This window comes from Neopelma chrysocephalum, unplaced genomic scaffold, assembly GCF_003984885.1.
Source record: "Neopelma chrysocephalum unplaced genomic scaffold, ASM398488v2 Primary Assembly neopelma1_187, whole genome shotgun sequence".
NCBI classification, from domain to species: domain Eukaryota; kingdom Metazoa; phylum Chordata; class Aves; order Passeriformes; family Pipridae; genus Neopelma; species Neopelma chrysocephalum.
This window is the reverse complement of record NW_020897849.1, coordinates 1,544,859-1,560,278: the sequence shown is the minus strand read 5'-3', so window position 1 is coordinate 1,560,278 and position 15,420 is coordinate 1,544,859. Positions and strand designations below refer to the sequence as shown.

The window sequence follows — 15,420 nt, the reverse complement described above, 5'->3', positions numbered from 1 at the left end:
AATTAAATATTTGATATTTTTATGAAGTAATGCCCATAAATGGATCAGAAAGCACTTTGTCAGGGTGATAATTTTGAGATCTGGTCCTTCTCCCTCTGGAGAATGGAAGAGCTCAGTTCAGCAGATCCTCAGCTGAAGTCACAGGGTTACAGGGGCAGGGGAGCAGCACTGAACCAAAGTCAATTCCCTCCCAAAATCACCACCCAGTGCTGCCTCCCAGGGAGACACAAGGTGGTGGAGAACAGCCCAGACATTGGTCCAGCACGTGTACCTATGATTCAGAGTGATATGAAACAAGCTTCGTGTTTCAGGCATGACCTAGATTGCATTTATTAGCTAGTTCTAAAATACAAGGTAAGATTTAGTAACCTTATTTATTTTTTCCCACAGTGGCTTAAAGAATGATTATAACAAAGAAACATTCACCTTGAAGCATAAAATTGATGAACAGATGTTCCCCTGTCGATTCATTAAGATAGGTAAATGCATTTTTTCAGCATTCTGAGTAGAAAATAATCTCTTCTGATACTTGTGCCGGTCTTGGCACTCGTGACTTCATTGTACTCAGGCAAAGTATCCACAATAGCTGTTCCATTTCATCATCTTTTAGGCTGGTTAGATTTGGAACACAAGGTAGTCCTGTTAATAAGAAATGATAGCTTCATAATTTAAATCCTGGGGAGTGAGAGCAAAACAGAGTAATTTTCAGAAATACAGTTGTTGAGTCAACTTAGTTGCGGGAGAAGCTGCTTCCTGTCCTCCTATAAACTGCTGTATAGAGCTTTAAATAACTCATTAAGCTAAGTACCAGTCAAAGTTTGAAAAAGCTGGAAACCTTTCATTCTCAAACATGCTTGTGACACGTAAAGCAACAGCAGGAGCCTCCCTTGTTCTCTTCCTGCTACTCTAATATTGTCTCACCTCTGGGCAAAGATGTCATCCAGGGGCACCAGAGGGATTGTACCCCTGGTGTCTGGTTTGGCTGGAGGGGATTGCTGAGGGGGCATGGGGGTGTGTGATGGGAGCAGGGGTGAGGATCTCCTCCTTGCTTCCTGCAGGCCAGAGAGAACAGGAGTCTTAATTGATGGATTTAATCCAAGAATTTTTTAACCTTTTGGCTTGCTCAGTAAATTTATCTTCCCCTTCCTAACTACTGAGATAGTACAAGAATGACTGGTTTTAAACTAGCTGTTTAAGGTTAAAAATAGAGGAAGGAGGTAGTTGCTGAAAAAGGAGGTAAAGATCCTATTGGCTAATTTAGATGAGTTTAGGAGTGTTTTGATGTGTTGGGTAATTCTTTTGCCAAGACTCAGCTGATAGTGGCTGTGTAGGGGCACCCTGGGAGCCCTTTGCTCTGGTGTGTTTTACACAGCTTTCTGAATCTCCTCCTGTTTGCCTGAGGAACTGAAAGCCTCAGGCTGGGAATCCAGGAATCATTTGTGTGCCATGAACGGTGGGGTTTCCTGTTCTTGGAGCAGTAGAGGATTTGGTTGTTCTTTGGGTTTGTTTCTGGCTGCTACTTTTGGAAGCATCTGTAACACTTGGCTTTAGGAAACCTCAAGAGTAGCAGGGGATTGAGTTAAAGGTTGACTACATAAGGGAAGTTAAAATAATTTTTTATTATTTTTTTTTAATTTTTTATTCTGAAGCTTCCAGCATTAGGTTTTTGGGAAATGTTATTTTTCAGGGGCTAAAAGCAGCAAGTAGTTCCTGGAGGGCTAAAAGGGCCAGTGCAGAGATTACTGGCTTCTTCTCTGGGTGTGTAAATTGTATTCCAGGAAAGTGTGTTCTGATGTAATGAAGTGTAGCACTAAACTGAAGCTTGTTAGGATGGTGAAATGATGATTAATTTCTACGGCCAGGATTTCTTCTCTGACGTGGAATGAGCAGCTTGTTTTGTTGGAATGGGATCTTCATGCAGCCCTTTTCACAAGGGCATGTAGTGATAGGACAAGGGGGAATGGCCTTAAACTGAAGGAGGGTAGATGTAGATTGGATATTAGTAAGGAATCCTTCATTGTGAGGGAAGTGAGTCACTGGCACAGTTTGCCCAGAGAGGTTGTGGACTCCCCATCCCTGGAAGTGTTCAAGGCCAAGTTGGAAGGGGCTTGGAGAAACCTGGTCTAGTGGAAGGTGTCCCTGCCCGTGGCAGGGAGTTGGAACTAAATGATCTTTAAGGTCCCTTCCAACCCAAACCATTCTATGAATCAGCATCCTATATGATATACATTAATGTTAGATTTGGATTGAGCTGTCACTTGTTCACGGTTTGAGATGAGTTGTCCTTTAGCTCTATCTTGAGGCTGCCTTCCATGAAGAAATTCCTGTGCTAGAACAGAACTGGAAATGATCTTTTCACCAAAACTTGTGAAAACCTCAGGTTGATGGCTGGTGTCACTTTGTCTATGACATTGTGAGAGCGTTTTTTGCCGTGAAACAACTGCAAAACAATGTTACGAAATTCTGTTATTTTTCAGATTCACAGCTTGAAAATGTTTTGAGTTTGTTAGAATTTCCAAGCTGTTGGCCAAAGTAACTCCAAATTTCAAGCACCGTGCTGTGTTCCTCGTAAGTCTGCCAGGAAACGAGGCCAAAATCTGCCCTTTTGGACTCTTGGAGACTTGACACTACCAGAGTTCCTGTGATCAGTGAGGTTTGGGTTTTGGGAAAGGCATTGGCATTGGGCAGCATTTACATCAGGAATTTGCTTTATAATTTTGCAGATCAGCACAGAGACCTTACAACACCACTGTTAATATACAGAGAGGTTTTTTAGGGGGGACAGAGCAGGAGGAACCTGGCATGGGTTGATATGGAAGAGGGAAAATTCATCCTACAGCTCCCATTGCTCTCATATCAAAGGAAGTTTCAGGCTCATAGAAAGCAGAAAGAATAATCCCTCTCCTCCTGTCAAGAGAAGCCTTGCACTTCTGTTAGTTTAATTAGTTCAACTTCAGTTCCTGAGCACTGAAATGCCCAGTTGTGCAGCTTTTGACCTACTTGACAGGTAATTTTTACATTTCATGTAGCACCTCATTACAGAACTGGAGAGAGGGAAGAAGATACTTATCCAGACAAAATATCGAAAAATAATCTTTTTTATGTCTGTGAGCTTTGTTTTTGGCTCTGCTCTTGTGGTTCCTCCTAGCAGAGATTTTTCTGTGCTGTGTCCTTGAAAGCAGAAGGTGCAAAGACTGATTGCAGTGAAAAATGAAAAATTCTAGGTGTAATTCTCATGCCAGTTTGTTACAAGCATGGGAGTTGCTAACCAGGCTTCAAGATTTTTAAGCTTTGGTGTAACAAATCTGACCAATTTTTTCTTCATGGATGTTTTCTTAATTTTTAAAAGCATACACTGTCTGTGCCTATAGATGAGGGAAACAGAAATCACCTTGTGAGAGGTATTTCAACTTATTGTGCTGTTTTTAATGCCTCTAATACAGAGTCACAGTCCTTGTCTAGGCATAGCTATTACTGAGACGTATCCCCTAAAATCATCCTTGTATGGATTAAGAACTGTTTAAGTGACTCAAATGCCTTCTGCTTCTTAGAAGGATATTGATTATTTTTTTTTTATTATTATTTTTCCATCTGCTGGACTCCTCTCACTGTGGAGTGACAGTTCAACTGTTCTGAACAGTTACACATGTTTCAGGATGGATTGCTGTAGTACCTGCAGAAAAAAACCAGACATGCTGAGGGGGCTTTATGGTAAAAACTGGAGGAATAATGTAGCTTTGGGCTTTTAACACCTTTAATTGCAGTGTATTTCCACCTCAAAGATGTGCAGGAAAAAACTATTTCCTTGCTGCACTTAGTGCCTCCTCCTTCCAGGTTTAAGTCAGATTTTGGCTGCTCTAACAGGACGTTTGTCTGAAGAGCTGAGCACACCTCAGAAAGGAGAGGGATGAAAAAAAAGGGTGAGAGGTGTTTCCTGGGAGCCAGAGGAGAGGATAAAAAGTGGGGAGATGATCCAGCAGAACACTTGAATTTGCCGAACTGGAGTAGAAATCATGTTCCAGTTTCAACTCTTCTGCTTTGTTTCTTTTCCTGCTCCTATGGAGGAGCTGACGAAGATCAGCTTCAGCTTTCTCTGTCTGGGGAAGAGTTTTTCAGCACTAGGGAGGCATTTGCCTTGCATTCCTTATACAGTTTAATATCTGTACTTTCCTTGGAATAGATGGTTGCACTATGAAAGTCTTGATGTTAAAATCACCATTTCTGGTGTTTTGTTTTCTTTTTGTAAAAAGGACTGTTGGAAGCTGAGTTAGCTGTGGGGAGGCGAAGTGTCAGCAAGTTGATGGCTTTGCATTTTGATGGTTGTGAGAGCTGTCCAGGATTCTTCTGTGCACCCCAATATCTTCTTTGGTGTTGTAGTTGGCCACAAAGAGATGAATTGTTAATTTTTTTTTTTTCTGGGAGAAGCTCATTGAAGTTCTGAGGAGAACTGCTGAAGAGAAGTACGGGTGGATACCTCTGTGTGTTCTCTGGGAAGAGGTGAGAAGGTGGTAGTACTTGGTTTGGTTTTTCACCCAGAGTAAACTCGGTGTGAGGAAATTTGCCTCAGGTTCACCTCAGGAAATTCATGGCCTTGGTCCATTTGAGGTGGTCTGTGGTTTAGTTCAGTGTGTCAGTGCAGTGAGCTGCTGGTCTTTGATCTTTGTAGCTGACCAGATATCAGATTTAACTTCAGTTTGGTCTGGTCTGTGTGTTCAGGTCTGAAGACAGACCCAAGGTGTTACCCTTACGTGTGGTATTTTCAGTCTGCTGCATTAATGGGGAGGATATCCGGGATCAAACTGATCTCTGTGCTTGGATTTAGAAGCAGGAATGTTTTATGGTATTAAGGGACCATATTGGCAGCGCTCACCTTGCGTGGAGGACAAAAGTAAGCAAGAAGGAAGTTTCCTGGGCAGAGTGTATGGACTGTGGATGGGAGACAGGTGACTCGTGGTTTTTCTGACCAGTTCACATCTCTCTTGTCTCCACAAACATGCACCTAAAAGGACCTGTTCTGAAAGCATCTTGCTTTGCTTTGTGTGCTGAACAGTCAAGTAGAAATAAGCTCTTGGAAAAGATGATTTGAGAGCTGTAACATAGAAAGTACCTACTTATGGATATTAAAGTCAGTTAAGAGTTGCATATACAAAGTCTCTTTGGATCTTTTCTAAAAAATCTTTACTCCGGCTGTTCCCAGAAGTTATAATGAGCCTTTAGAAATAGGTTTGTAAATACACCCTCCAAAACTCAAGAAAATCAGGTGTTTGAGCATGTGCTTTGTGCCCAAACACGCTGCAGAAAATAATAGATGTAGCTTGTTTGAAGTATAAATACTTAAGAACATTTAAGAGCTCAGGAACAACTTTTTGATAAGCTTGGGATTTTTGTTTCCTCATGGAGTTAGGAGTGGGTCAGAAAAACCTTAGTTCAACAGATTAATCTCAGTGGTATTTGATAGTGGTTTGAAAGACAACAAGTAATTTCTCTGTGGCAAAAACAGTGGAAGGGAGGAGGTAGTGGACTCCTTGCTGTTGCTGGTAACTGCACATTCACCTCTAATACTGCCTTTTCCTGTTTATCAGTTACAGTCAAATACAAAGGAAACAAAAGTATTTGAAATGAAACCACTTGATTTCACTGCAGTTTTTAGGAGTCAGAGTTCACACACAAGTTTTCGGGGAGTTGGAGCTGCTTCAAAAAGCAGAACCAAGTCTTAACCTGCAGATTAATCCTGAGATCAGTGCAAGGCCTCAGATATTAACCCAGAGTGGTAGAGGAGCTGTAGGTGAGAGGCTGCAATGTCTTTCATGGGTCCTTTAGTATTTTAAGTACATTTGTTCCGATACTCAGATAAAATAGTATCAGCATAAAACTGCACAGCTTAAAGCTTTTAAAAAAATTAGAGTTTTTAAATTGGGAACTGACAGTTATCCCTCCCTCCCTCCTCCACAACTTGCAGATGTTACTAATTTTGTAAAATTTAAAATACCCAAGCTTCTTGTCTTCACCATTAGGGAAAATAATTGTTGCTGACAAATGGGGAAATAAATGTACTATGAGGAGCAAATACTGTCGCTAGTGTGCTCGTGATTCCCAGCCTTGTCAAAGCTTGCTGCCTCTTGGAGCTGTTTTAAATGATAGTATTTTTGCTCTTTTGCTTAAAGCAAGCTTCTGCTTTGTAATGATCTGCTGTGTTAATGTTGCTCAGCACAGGTTGCTTTAAATGACAAGTTGAGCATGATGTATTCGGTAATTTTCATAAGCTTAGTTAAACAAACTAGAACTTAAGTCAAATCTGAAATAGTGAAATTTGTGTAACCTTTAAGAGCGTTCTGTTGCAATAGTGCTGTGTAATGCAGTGGTTGTTTGATGTTTATGCAGCCTTTTTCTCCTTTTCCTTTCTTCTCCAGTTCCGCTCTTGTCCTGGGGGCCTAGCTTCAATTTTAGTATCTGGTATGTTGAACTTAATGGCATTGATGATCCAGATGTGGTCCAGCCATGCCTCAACTGGTACAGCAAGGTAGGCCTGCATTTTAGATGCCTCTTTTGTTTGAAGATTCCCGGTCTCAGATTGTTGTGAAACTTCTCTTACTGGAATTGATGTGACCTTTTCACTCCTTGAATATCAGCTATTAAACCAGCAAAAACTCAGACCACATGGCTGACTTTGACTTGAAGGGAATCTTTTTTAATTGTATCTGCTTATTCTCTTTGAGAAACCAACAAAACACTCTCAAGAAACCCCAAAACCACCACAAAAACCTGCCACGTAGACATCATAAGAAGAACATAAAACAAAGAAACACTTAGTCAAAGGGGACAATATTAGAAAAATAGTATTTGTATTGGAAGGGAAATGAATCTTGACAAAACCAGATTCCATTTCCCCCCTCTTTTTGCCTTTTGATTAGTCATTCTTTTAAGCTGCCGGTCCGTAGAGCTACACGAGTGCAGAGGCTTTTGGGTTAGAGGTGCAGCTTTTGTTACAGGGTATATAATGAGCTTGTTTTAAAGAGAATCCATGTTGGTGTCTTTCCTGTTGCAGCTCCTTGCACTTTTGATGTTTCCCTCTTTCTGTCTTTTTGCTGAACACTCTGGAACAGAGTGGGGCCGATGCCATTGGACTATGAGATGAGATGATTTATGCCATTTGTCACTTTGATAGTTCAAAAGGTTCCAAGCGTTATTTGTATAAACAGTGTTTAATTGAGTACAAGAGACGCCTTTCCTGTGGGAGGGAAGTGCACACTGACAACCAGAATTCATTTTGTTGCTGCATGTTATGCACTAGATCTTCTGGAACAATTAATGAGATTCATATTGTGTTGCAGAGGAGACATCCTTCCCAGCTGAATAAGACTGAATAGTGGAGCAGTGTATTTCTGCTTCCAAAAGGAAAAGCTTAGAAGGGGATAGAGACTGTATGTGATTAGCAGTGAGACTCCCTCACCAGTTCATGGTGCTGCCAGTGTGGTGAGGAAAACGTGTGACCGCGGTGTCTGGCTCATACCCACTTACACCAACATCACGAGCTTCTGCAGGGAGGATTTAAATGCAGCCCTAACAAGCACAGGACAAGTTGTCTGTAGCTGCTTTATGATCCAAGTGGTGGTGTGGTCATTAGTCAGCTGATGATCGATGTCCACTTCTGAAAAGTCAACTTGACAGAAGCTGATGATGGTTTTCTCTGCTGTCTCTGCACGTGGTGCTGTGTCTGGCAGTTGGGGCCAGTTGCTACAAGCAGAAAGCTCTGATTTGTATTTTTTTTTTGGTTAGGAGCCATCTGATGATGATGTCTGCATCTGTTTTCTTCCATCTTATCCCATGGAATCGGTCAGCATGAGTGTAGTGACAGCTTCTTCAGGGGGTGCCAGCATTGTTCTCCTAAAGCTTGGGAGCCCCAAAGCAGCAAGGCAGAGACTTAGTCATGATGGTCTGGGCTCTTCTAGGATTAACTGCCAAGTTTTTGGTGATGAGTACATGTGCCACTGATGTTCTCTTCCCTCCCAGCCCTGAGAGACCACTGCTGCTGGATCCACGTAGGAGGATGTGTTGACCCATGTTTTGGGAAAGGCAGGAAGGTTGACCTCTTTCTTTGAGTTGGTGTGAATATTTTCATGCCTGTTTTTGAGAATCTCAGAGGCTTTGAAATCTAGTATTTCTTTACTGCCTGTGACATCAGATGAGAAGAAGGTTCTGCTTGAAGTTGCCCGTCCTTTTTGTTGTGTGCCAACAAAACCTCCCTTTCCTGCAGGCAGTGGAGTTGGGGATAAGGGATAAGGACTGAAAGCAGCCAGCACACTCCTCAGTTCCCCCCTATTCTTTCTCCTTGCTGTCCAGCTCAGCTTACTGCCTCACAAGAGCCTTACCCCTTTCTCCTGAAGAGTGGGCAAACTTCAGCACCTGAGAAGTGGCAGTTTAATAAGGAGCACATGAACTTATTTTTAATTCTACGAGTGTGTTTAACAGTGTTAATATCTTGGTCTCATGCTCCTGTTACGTTTTTAACCATAGGAATTATTTACAGCTTCAGATCAGAGCTATTATTTGGGTTGTCATCTCTTTAAACCTGTATGACAGCATTTATAAAGGAGCCTCTTACATACTTTTTATACACCTTTTTGCATGAAAAAGAGGTTTTCATATTTAACTTCTGAAGTAGTACTATGGTGTCACTTGAATAGAAACTTTTCTAGGCATTGAGTGGCCAACCTGCACCCAGCAGTCATTCCCTGTTTTAGAAGCCAAGCTCAGTGGAAATACAGCAAGTCTGAAGTTCGCCTAGTTTCTAAACTGGAGGATCTGAAAAAGCAGAAGCCGGTTGTTACTGGTGTGCAGCTCTGCTTTTGCTTGCCATCCCTTTGAAGAACAGGGATCTAATTTGGTTTTGGCTTTGATGTAAGTGAACATTTCTTAAAGACAGTGTCTTAGATATCTGTTGGAAAGACAAAAAAACAGTTGTTTTTTGCCAGTTGTGCTGTAAAACTGTTTTAGCTTCAATACTCCTTTGCTGCAGCCTCGCATTCTTATCAGTACGTGTCCTTGGCCTTTTTCATGTGGGCTGGGAACTGGTTTTCTAAAAATGCATAGTTCTGGCTATTTGCAGCTGTGAAATACTGATGGATTAAGAACTAAAAATATATCACATGGCCGTGTTTCTTTTTAGCCGCTTCAGTTTGTGAGATTCTTGCTATCGAGCCATTATTCCGAAAGCACTAATTTTTGTTGAGAGTCAGTGTTAGTTCCAGGTTTTCACAAAGATTCTATTAATTTAAATACCATAAACTTCACTTTTAGCAGTAGTGTCCACTTAGGATTAAAATCTCTTGTCTGTAATTTAATCAATCTTATAGCTGCTTAAAGTTATATTTGCTTTTTACCACAGTAGTTGTGTGTTAAAGATGGAAATCGAGATTTTTTTTTTCTTTAATGCCTTAGAACTTAGATTTGAAGAGTCTATTTAAAATAAGTGGTTCCGCTACTTATCACCTTAAAAATCTGTGTTTCTTATGCATGTTGTTAGCAGCTTTGAAAACACAGTGGATGATTTGGTCGGTTAACAGCACAAGCTGTGGCTCTTACTCAGAGTTTACTATTCCCTCACGTGTCTGTGCAGGGATGTTGGACCCAGTATGGGTTTCTCTCACCTTAGTCACCCCTTTCTGCAGTCAGGTGGGATATGGGCAGCTGTGGCTCCTCTGTGGGGTGAAAGGAGAGGTTCTGCTTCAAGATGCAGGGGAACATTTAGAAGTTAAAACTTTGCTGTGCACATAAATCCTTGTTGCCGTTGATCCAAAACCCTCACGAACCCGCAGGATTTGGGGCCAACCTTCAGCCTTTCCATTGCAGGAGTGGTGGTCATTGCAAGTATTCCTATTCTTGTGGCTGTTTTTTTTTTTTCCTTCTGCTCCTAGAAAAGCTGTGACCTACTTACTCTTCTAAATTATTTTGTTATGTAAGAGTCATACAATCAAATTATGTAACGCTGATAGCGAAGGCTTTTTCCTGCTCTGCGCTTCGTGTAGGCCTCGAACAGCAGGGCCAAGCAGATGGGGGGGAACTAATGGACACTCCAGAGATCTGGGACACTGTGCACTCTCTTCTTGTATACTCATTAAATTGGATGATACCAAGCTGTATAACTTCTATACTGTTGGAAAGTAAATGCCTGCACAGCTTGTAATGTCGTCCACACAGCATTCCTCTGTGAGCTGGCGAGCAATTTGTGCAGCGTGGACAAGAGATCCTGCTCCAGGTTCACAGGTAGCTCCCAGCAGTGCTGGTGGAAGGAAAAATCTACATGTCTCATAGGTTTTCTTGTGTTCCAGTAGTACCGTGAACAGGAAGCCATTCGCCTTTGCCTAAAGCATTTTCGGCAGCACAACTACACCGAGGCTTTCGAGTCGCTGCAGAAGAAAACCAAGATTGCTCTGGAGCACCCCATGTTGACAGACCTCCACGACAAGCTGGTGTTGAAGGGAGACTTTGATGCTTGTGAAGAACTGATAGAAAAAGCTGTGAACGGTAAGAGACTCCGAGGAGTCTGATATGTTAACTATAAAAAATTAATTATAAAAAACACCCCATTGAAATATTGCCTTTTTTGAGTATTGATGTGCTTTGTAGTAGAATTGGCTGGTCCATGTGCTGTTTGATGTCTGGTGTGGTGTGCTGTCAGCTTTTGGGCTTGTGAGTGTGTTGTGTGACGAAGGCTAAAAATTCAGTCATGAAATGTCTTGTCACTGCTGCTTTTGGAGTCTCCTTCCCCCAGAGATGACAACGAGGTGCACTTGAGTGGGTAAAGATAAGTTCTTCATGTAAGTGTTGGCAAGCTGAGGGTGGGCTTGACTGTCAGGAAAGCCACTGAGGTGGTGAGCAGGGAAGCTGAAAGCTGGAATTATCCGTGGTGATGTGGATCATGGTTTCTGGTTGGAACTTGCCACCGAGTTGGTGTTCAGGCAGAAGTTTTCATCTGTATCTGGATGAGAGTGCTGGTTTTGCTTATGGGGAAAATAATCCTTGGAGAATGGCGTGGAAGTCAGTGACTAGAAGCAAAGCCTGTTTTCCCTTGCAGAGCAGGACCTTGTTGGTTTCATTGGAACTACTAATAATTTTTTACTTGGAAGCTTTCTACTTAAAAACACGGTGTATAAACAGCTCTCAACTCCTAAAAGGAGGGAGATGTACTTTCCGTTGTTAAAATGGGATACAGAAGGAGTTGGACTATTGCACTGAAGTGTCTCTTAAGACTTGTGCAGCGGTTTTGGATTGCAGTCTGATAAAAGAGTGGTGCTCCTGGCTGTGGGTGTAGTGCTGTTTGAATATGTGCAGTCACTCCTCATGGGACACTTGTGCTGGCATAAGAGGAGAACTGTGTGTCTGATGCCAGTAGAATTAGGGACTTAGTGAACCAATTTCATGGATATCTGGCACCAGAGATGTTTTTATCTGATTCTGGGCTAATCAGTCGTTTTGTAATACCTTTGGATAGATGCCGGTGGACCTGCTTGACTCCAGCAGTGGGGCTTGTACCACTGAAGTTGGTAGTGGTTCTCAGAATTCGATAGCAGTGATAGCTTTAAAATCAAGAATTGTCTTCCATGAAAATCCACCCTCTTTTTGTGACTAAGCTGTTCAACTGAGCACAGTTTTAGGGAGCTTATTGTAACAGGTCGTCCAAAACTGCAGCGAGTGGTTTTCTGTGTGTTTGGCTCAAGGTTTCTTAGGCAGAGCAGCTGAGCCCTGCCCTGTGCTGAGCTCCAGGAGCAGCTACAAGTGTTGAGACTGAGAACAGCGTTCATCCTTGCCCTCCTGAGCCCATGGAGTGTTGTTGGCTGGGATGGGAGCGTGAACAGCTTCCTGCAATGCAGGGGCATTGTGCAACTGGCAGCTTCCTCCTGAATCTTAAGGGCAAGGGAGGATTGCAGGCTGGAAAAGCAGCAGGGAGCTGTGGCTGGCTGTTACTGTCTGTGTCGCAAAGACACGAGTGCCTGGGGGAGCTGATGAGCCCACCAGGATGCTACAGCAGCCAGAGGAGTGCTCTGTGCTGATGGTGATGATTTTATCATTGCACAGCCTTGGCTGTGACTTAATCTCAGTGCCTGGAGGCCCTCCTCTTTCCACTTCATTGCAGGCTGGAGTAGGAACTCGAATAGAATTTCACTCAAAGTCTAGAATGTGCTGAAAAAGTTCCCTTTTTTTTCTTGGGCACTAATGAAGTGAATGTTTATAACTTTTTTTTTAATTTGTTGTATCTTCATTTCTTTTCTGCTTAATATTTAACATTTACTTCATCCAGCAGTTTTCCCCTAGGACTTGAGCTGAGCTGGTGTATGTTGAGAGTGGGGTTGCTGTCCACAGTGCTCAACTTTTCCAGGGCTGGAAGTACTGGCAAAGGACTCTCCTGGTAGTTCAAAACAAGACCTGCAGTTTTCTGTCTGACAGACAGACACTTGTTCTGTGTCAGATTTGATGTGGACAATCCTGCTTCCCTGGTTCTTGAGATCATTCCCTCTAGGAAGGCTGAGGAACTCAGCAACCCTTAAGCAAACTGGAGGAATATGCTGTAGCTTGTTTTATCAGTCCTTTTTTTGTTCCAGCAAGTACAGAAGCACGTCTTGCTCGCAACAGACAGTGGGTAATTTAGCAGGAGAGTCTTCAAGAGCATCATTGTTTTGTCACTGCTTCTGAGGGACAGAAAAATATGTGTGAGGATGTTTATTTTGCTGCACTTTAATCTGGCACCTGGCCAGCTGAAATTAAATGTCAACGTGCGCATCTCCCATTGCTCTCTTGGTCATCCTTAATGATTTTGCTTGTCTTGGAATATATTAACCTTCCTTCCCCCATCCTCCTGCCATTCTTTATGCTGCCTTCAGCTCTTGAGCTCTGTCGCCTCCCAGCACCTTCCAGAGGGAAGTGCCATCTATCCCGAGACACGGAGGCTGCAGCCCATATTTGCTTTAAGCTGACACGACTGCAGGTTTTCACTAACTGGGTCAATCGTGCCCTCAGTCAGGACACTGTGTCCCCTGGCACTGGTGCTCGTGCTGCCTCGTGGCAAACCTGGGCATGGAGCTGTTCGGGCTGTGATGGGACAGTGGACAGGATAGACCTCTACTGATAACCACAAAACTGCAGCTGGAATAGTTTGTCTGGAGTTGTGCAAGGTGGCAGTCAAAGTGTTGAATATCACTGGTACTTAACTGGTGCTGGTAGAATGGGAATAGATGTCTTCAGCCTTTAGCACATTCTCCTACAGTTTTCCTACCTCCTGCTCCCTGTGGTCCTCCACTGTCCTTAGTCTGCTCTGCATGTCTCAAACTCCTCAGAATTTTCTGAGCAACTTCGTCTGGTAAAAGTTGTCCCTGTCCATAGGGACCTGACCCTTCCATAAGGATTGGAACTGGTCGATCTTTAACGTCCCTTCCAACCCAGGCCCGTTCTACGATGATTTATTACCATTTTACTTTCTTAGCAGCTCTGTTGTGATGTCTCCGTGGCTGCTGCTTAGTCTCTAAGGTGTGGGTGTTCTTACCACTGAGCTCCTCTCTCTGATGTGTTGCTTTTCCAAATAAAAGCGGATTAACTTTGGTCCCGTGTCTGTGTAGTGTAGCCGAAGTGTAGAGTTAATTGAGACATACAGATCCTTAAATTATCCCTGAAATCGTTCAAAGAGCGGCCTGTTCTGCTGCAGGCCGGGCATGAATATGTGAACTCCTGACCGCGCTCGCTGATCTGGGAGTTCATTGCCTTAAAGGCACAAACAGAAGTGCAGCGAGGTTGACAGAGATACTGCACACTCAGTTCAGCCTAAAATGTCTCCTGGAGAGGCTGATCCTTGCAGTGGTGGGTATTGAAAAAGCGCGACGCGCTGCATCTCTCGCGGGACCATTTCCATAGGCTTAGTCATGTAGAAAAAGAGTAGGTGGTCAAGAATTAGCGCTGGCAGAGCTAACTCTTGTTCTTTTGCATTGCTAATGACGAGCGCTGTCTTCCACCTCACATCACCAGATGATTTCTTTTGAGAGCTCGGTGGCAGGCAGCCACACTTCGCCCGCAGATTCTTTTGACTCGTGCGTTACACTTCGAAAACGGGCAAATGGAAACTCTGGCAGCTGCCTGACTTCCTCTCAAAAAAGAAAAGGGTCCCTTAAATCTCAGCTGGTTCACAGACTCGGTTCAAATGTTTCGCATTTGGATCCGTTCCTTATAGCTCTCGGGCCTATATTATTGAAGGAAAAAAAAAATCTGCTTAATATTCTTGCAAGAGAGTATGTGGAGTGCAAATTACTTAGTTGAGCTGCCTGCAGCTCCTGTAGACATGGAAAGCTGCTTGGAATGGATGGAAGATCTGCTTGGTTCATATTAGTATTCCAGGGACTGAGGTGTTCCTTGTGGCACTGCTTGTGTCAGGGTGTGACATGTGTTTATCTGGTGACAAGTGAGCCCTGCACAACAAACAAGAAGTAGTGATGCACAACCTGCAGGCTCCAACGTCTCCCAAAACTCAGGATGGACAGGAACAGGACGCACAGGAACAACTGTATTCCCTTGGGAGCTCCAGACAGACTCGTATACCTTTATTTTACCATCCAGTATTGTTTGGATTTGGTTCTGAGAAAGTGTGGTTGCTGCTCTGTATGCTCAGATATATGGAGGGCAAAGGCTGGCTAGGGGTCCAAAGCCTGTCCTAAGTAAATGGTAGGGTTTGTGTGGAAGAGGGATAACTTATAGGGACTTGAGAGCAAACCTAGTTTCACTTTTGCGAAGAACAAAGTTGAAGAAAATATTACAGCTCTGAGACTGGAGGAAAAAAAAGTGGTTTTCCTTGTTTCTCCCGAGAAATTGTCAAGTAATGGCTGGACGTTGTTCTGGGTATTTTTCTTTGGTTTGAGAAAAATCATAAGTCTTTAAAAATCCAAACCCGAACTCCCAGAAATTATGGGTCACTCTGAAGTTTTTTCAGCCATTAGCAGTGAAGTTGAATAGATTTTAGTAATCCTATCTGCAGATGTGTGTTGTCTAAAAAACCCCCAAACTTAATACAACTTGTTCCTGATTGGCTTCAGCAAGTTAAATGTTTTCGTCCGTGGTGTTTGTCCTAATCCCTTCTGGGTAACCTGCAGTTGGCTGGAAAAATAAAGGCTTGGGTTATCAGAGTGGCAGAATTTACTGGGCTTTAACCAGTGTGAACTTTGTGTTGTTACATCCAAAATGCGTCATGACTTGCTGAGAAGAGCTTGAAAATAGTACAGAGCAAGGTTTTGTCTGTAATTTTAGTAAACATGGACATTAAAGTGAGAGGTCTCCGGAGTGAAGGAAAACTTCCTTTAAAAACTTCCACTTGACACATTTATTTTTTTTTTTTTTTTGGTCGGGAGTCTTGAAATTTATTTTAAACTCCTGATTCATTGGGAG

The 15,420-nt window shown here is 42.9% G+C and overlaps 1 protein-coding gene across 1 annotated transcript in view; it reads left to right on the top strand.

Moving 5' to 3' along the window:
• Nucleotides 1–15,420, top strand: part of MKLN1 (muskelin 1) — a 93,769-nt gene that overhangs the window by 23,192 nt on the left and 55,157 nt on the right. Inside the window, exons 4-6 of the mRNA XM_027702476.1 lie at nt 391–479; nt 6,411–6,520; nt 10,332–10,524. Coding sequence (XP_027558277.1) covers nt 391–479; nt 6,411–6,520; nt 10,332–10,524 — 392 coding nt within the window. The remainder of the gene's footprint in view (nt 1–390; nt 480–6,410; nt 6,521–10,331; nt 10,525–15,420) is intronic.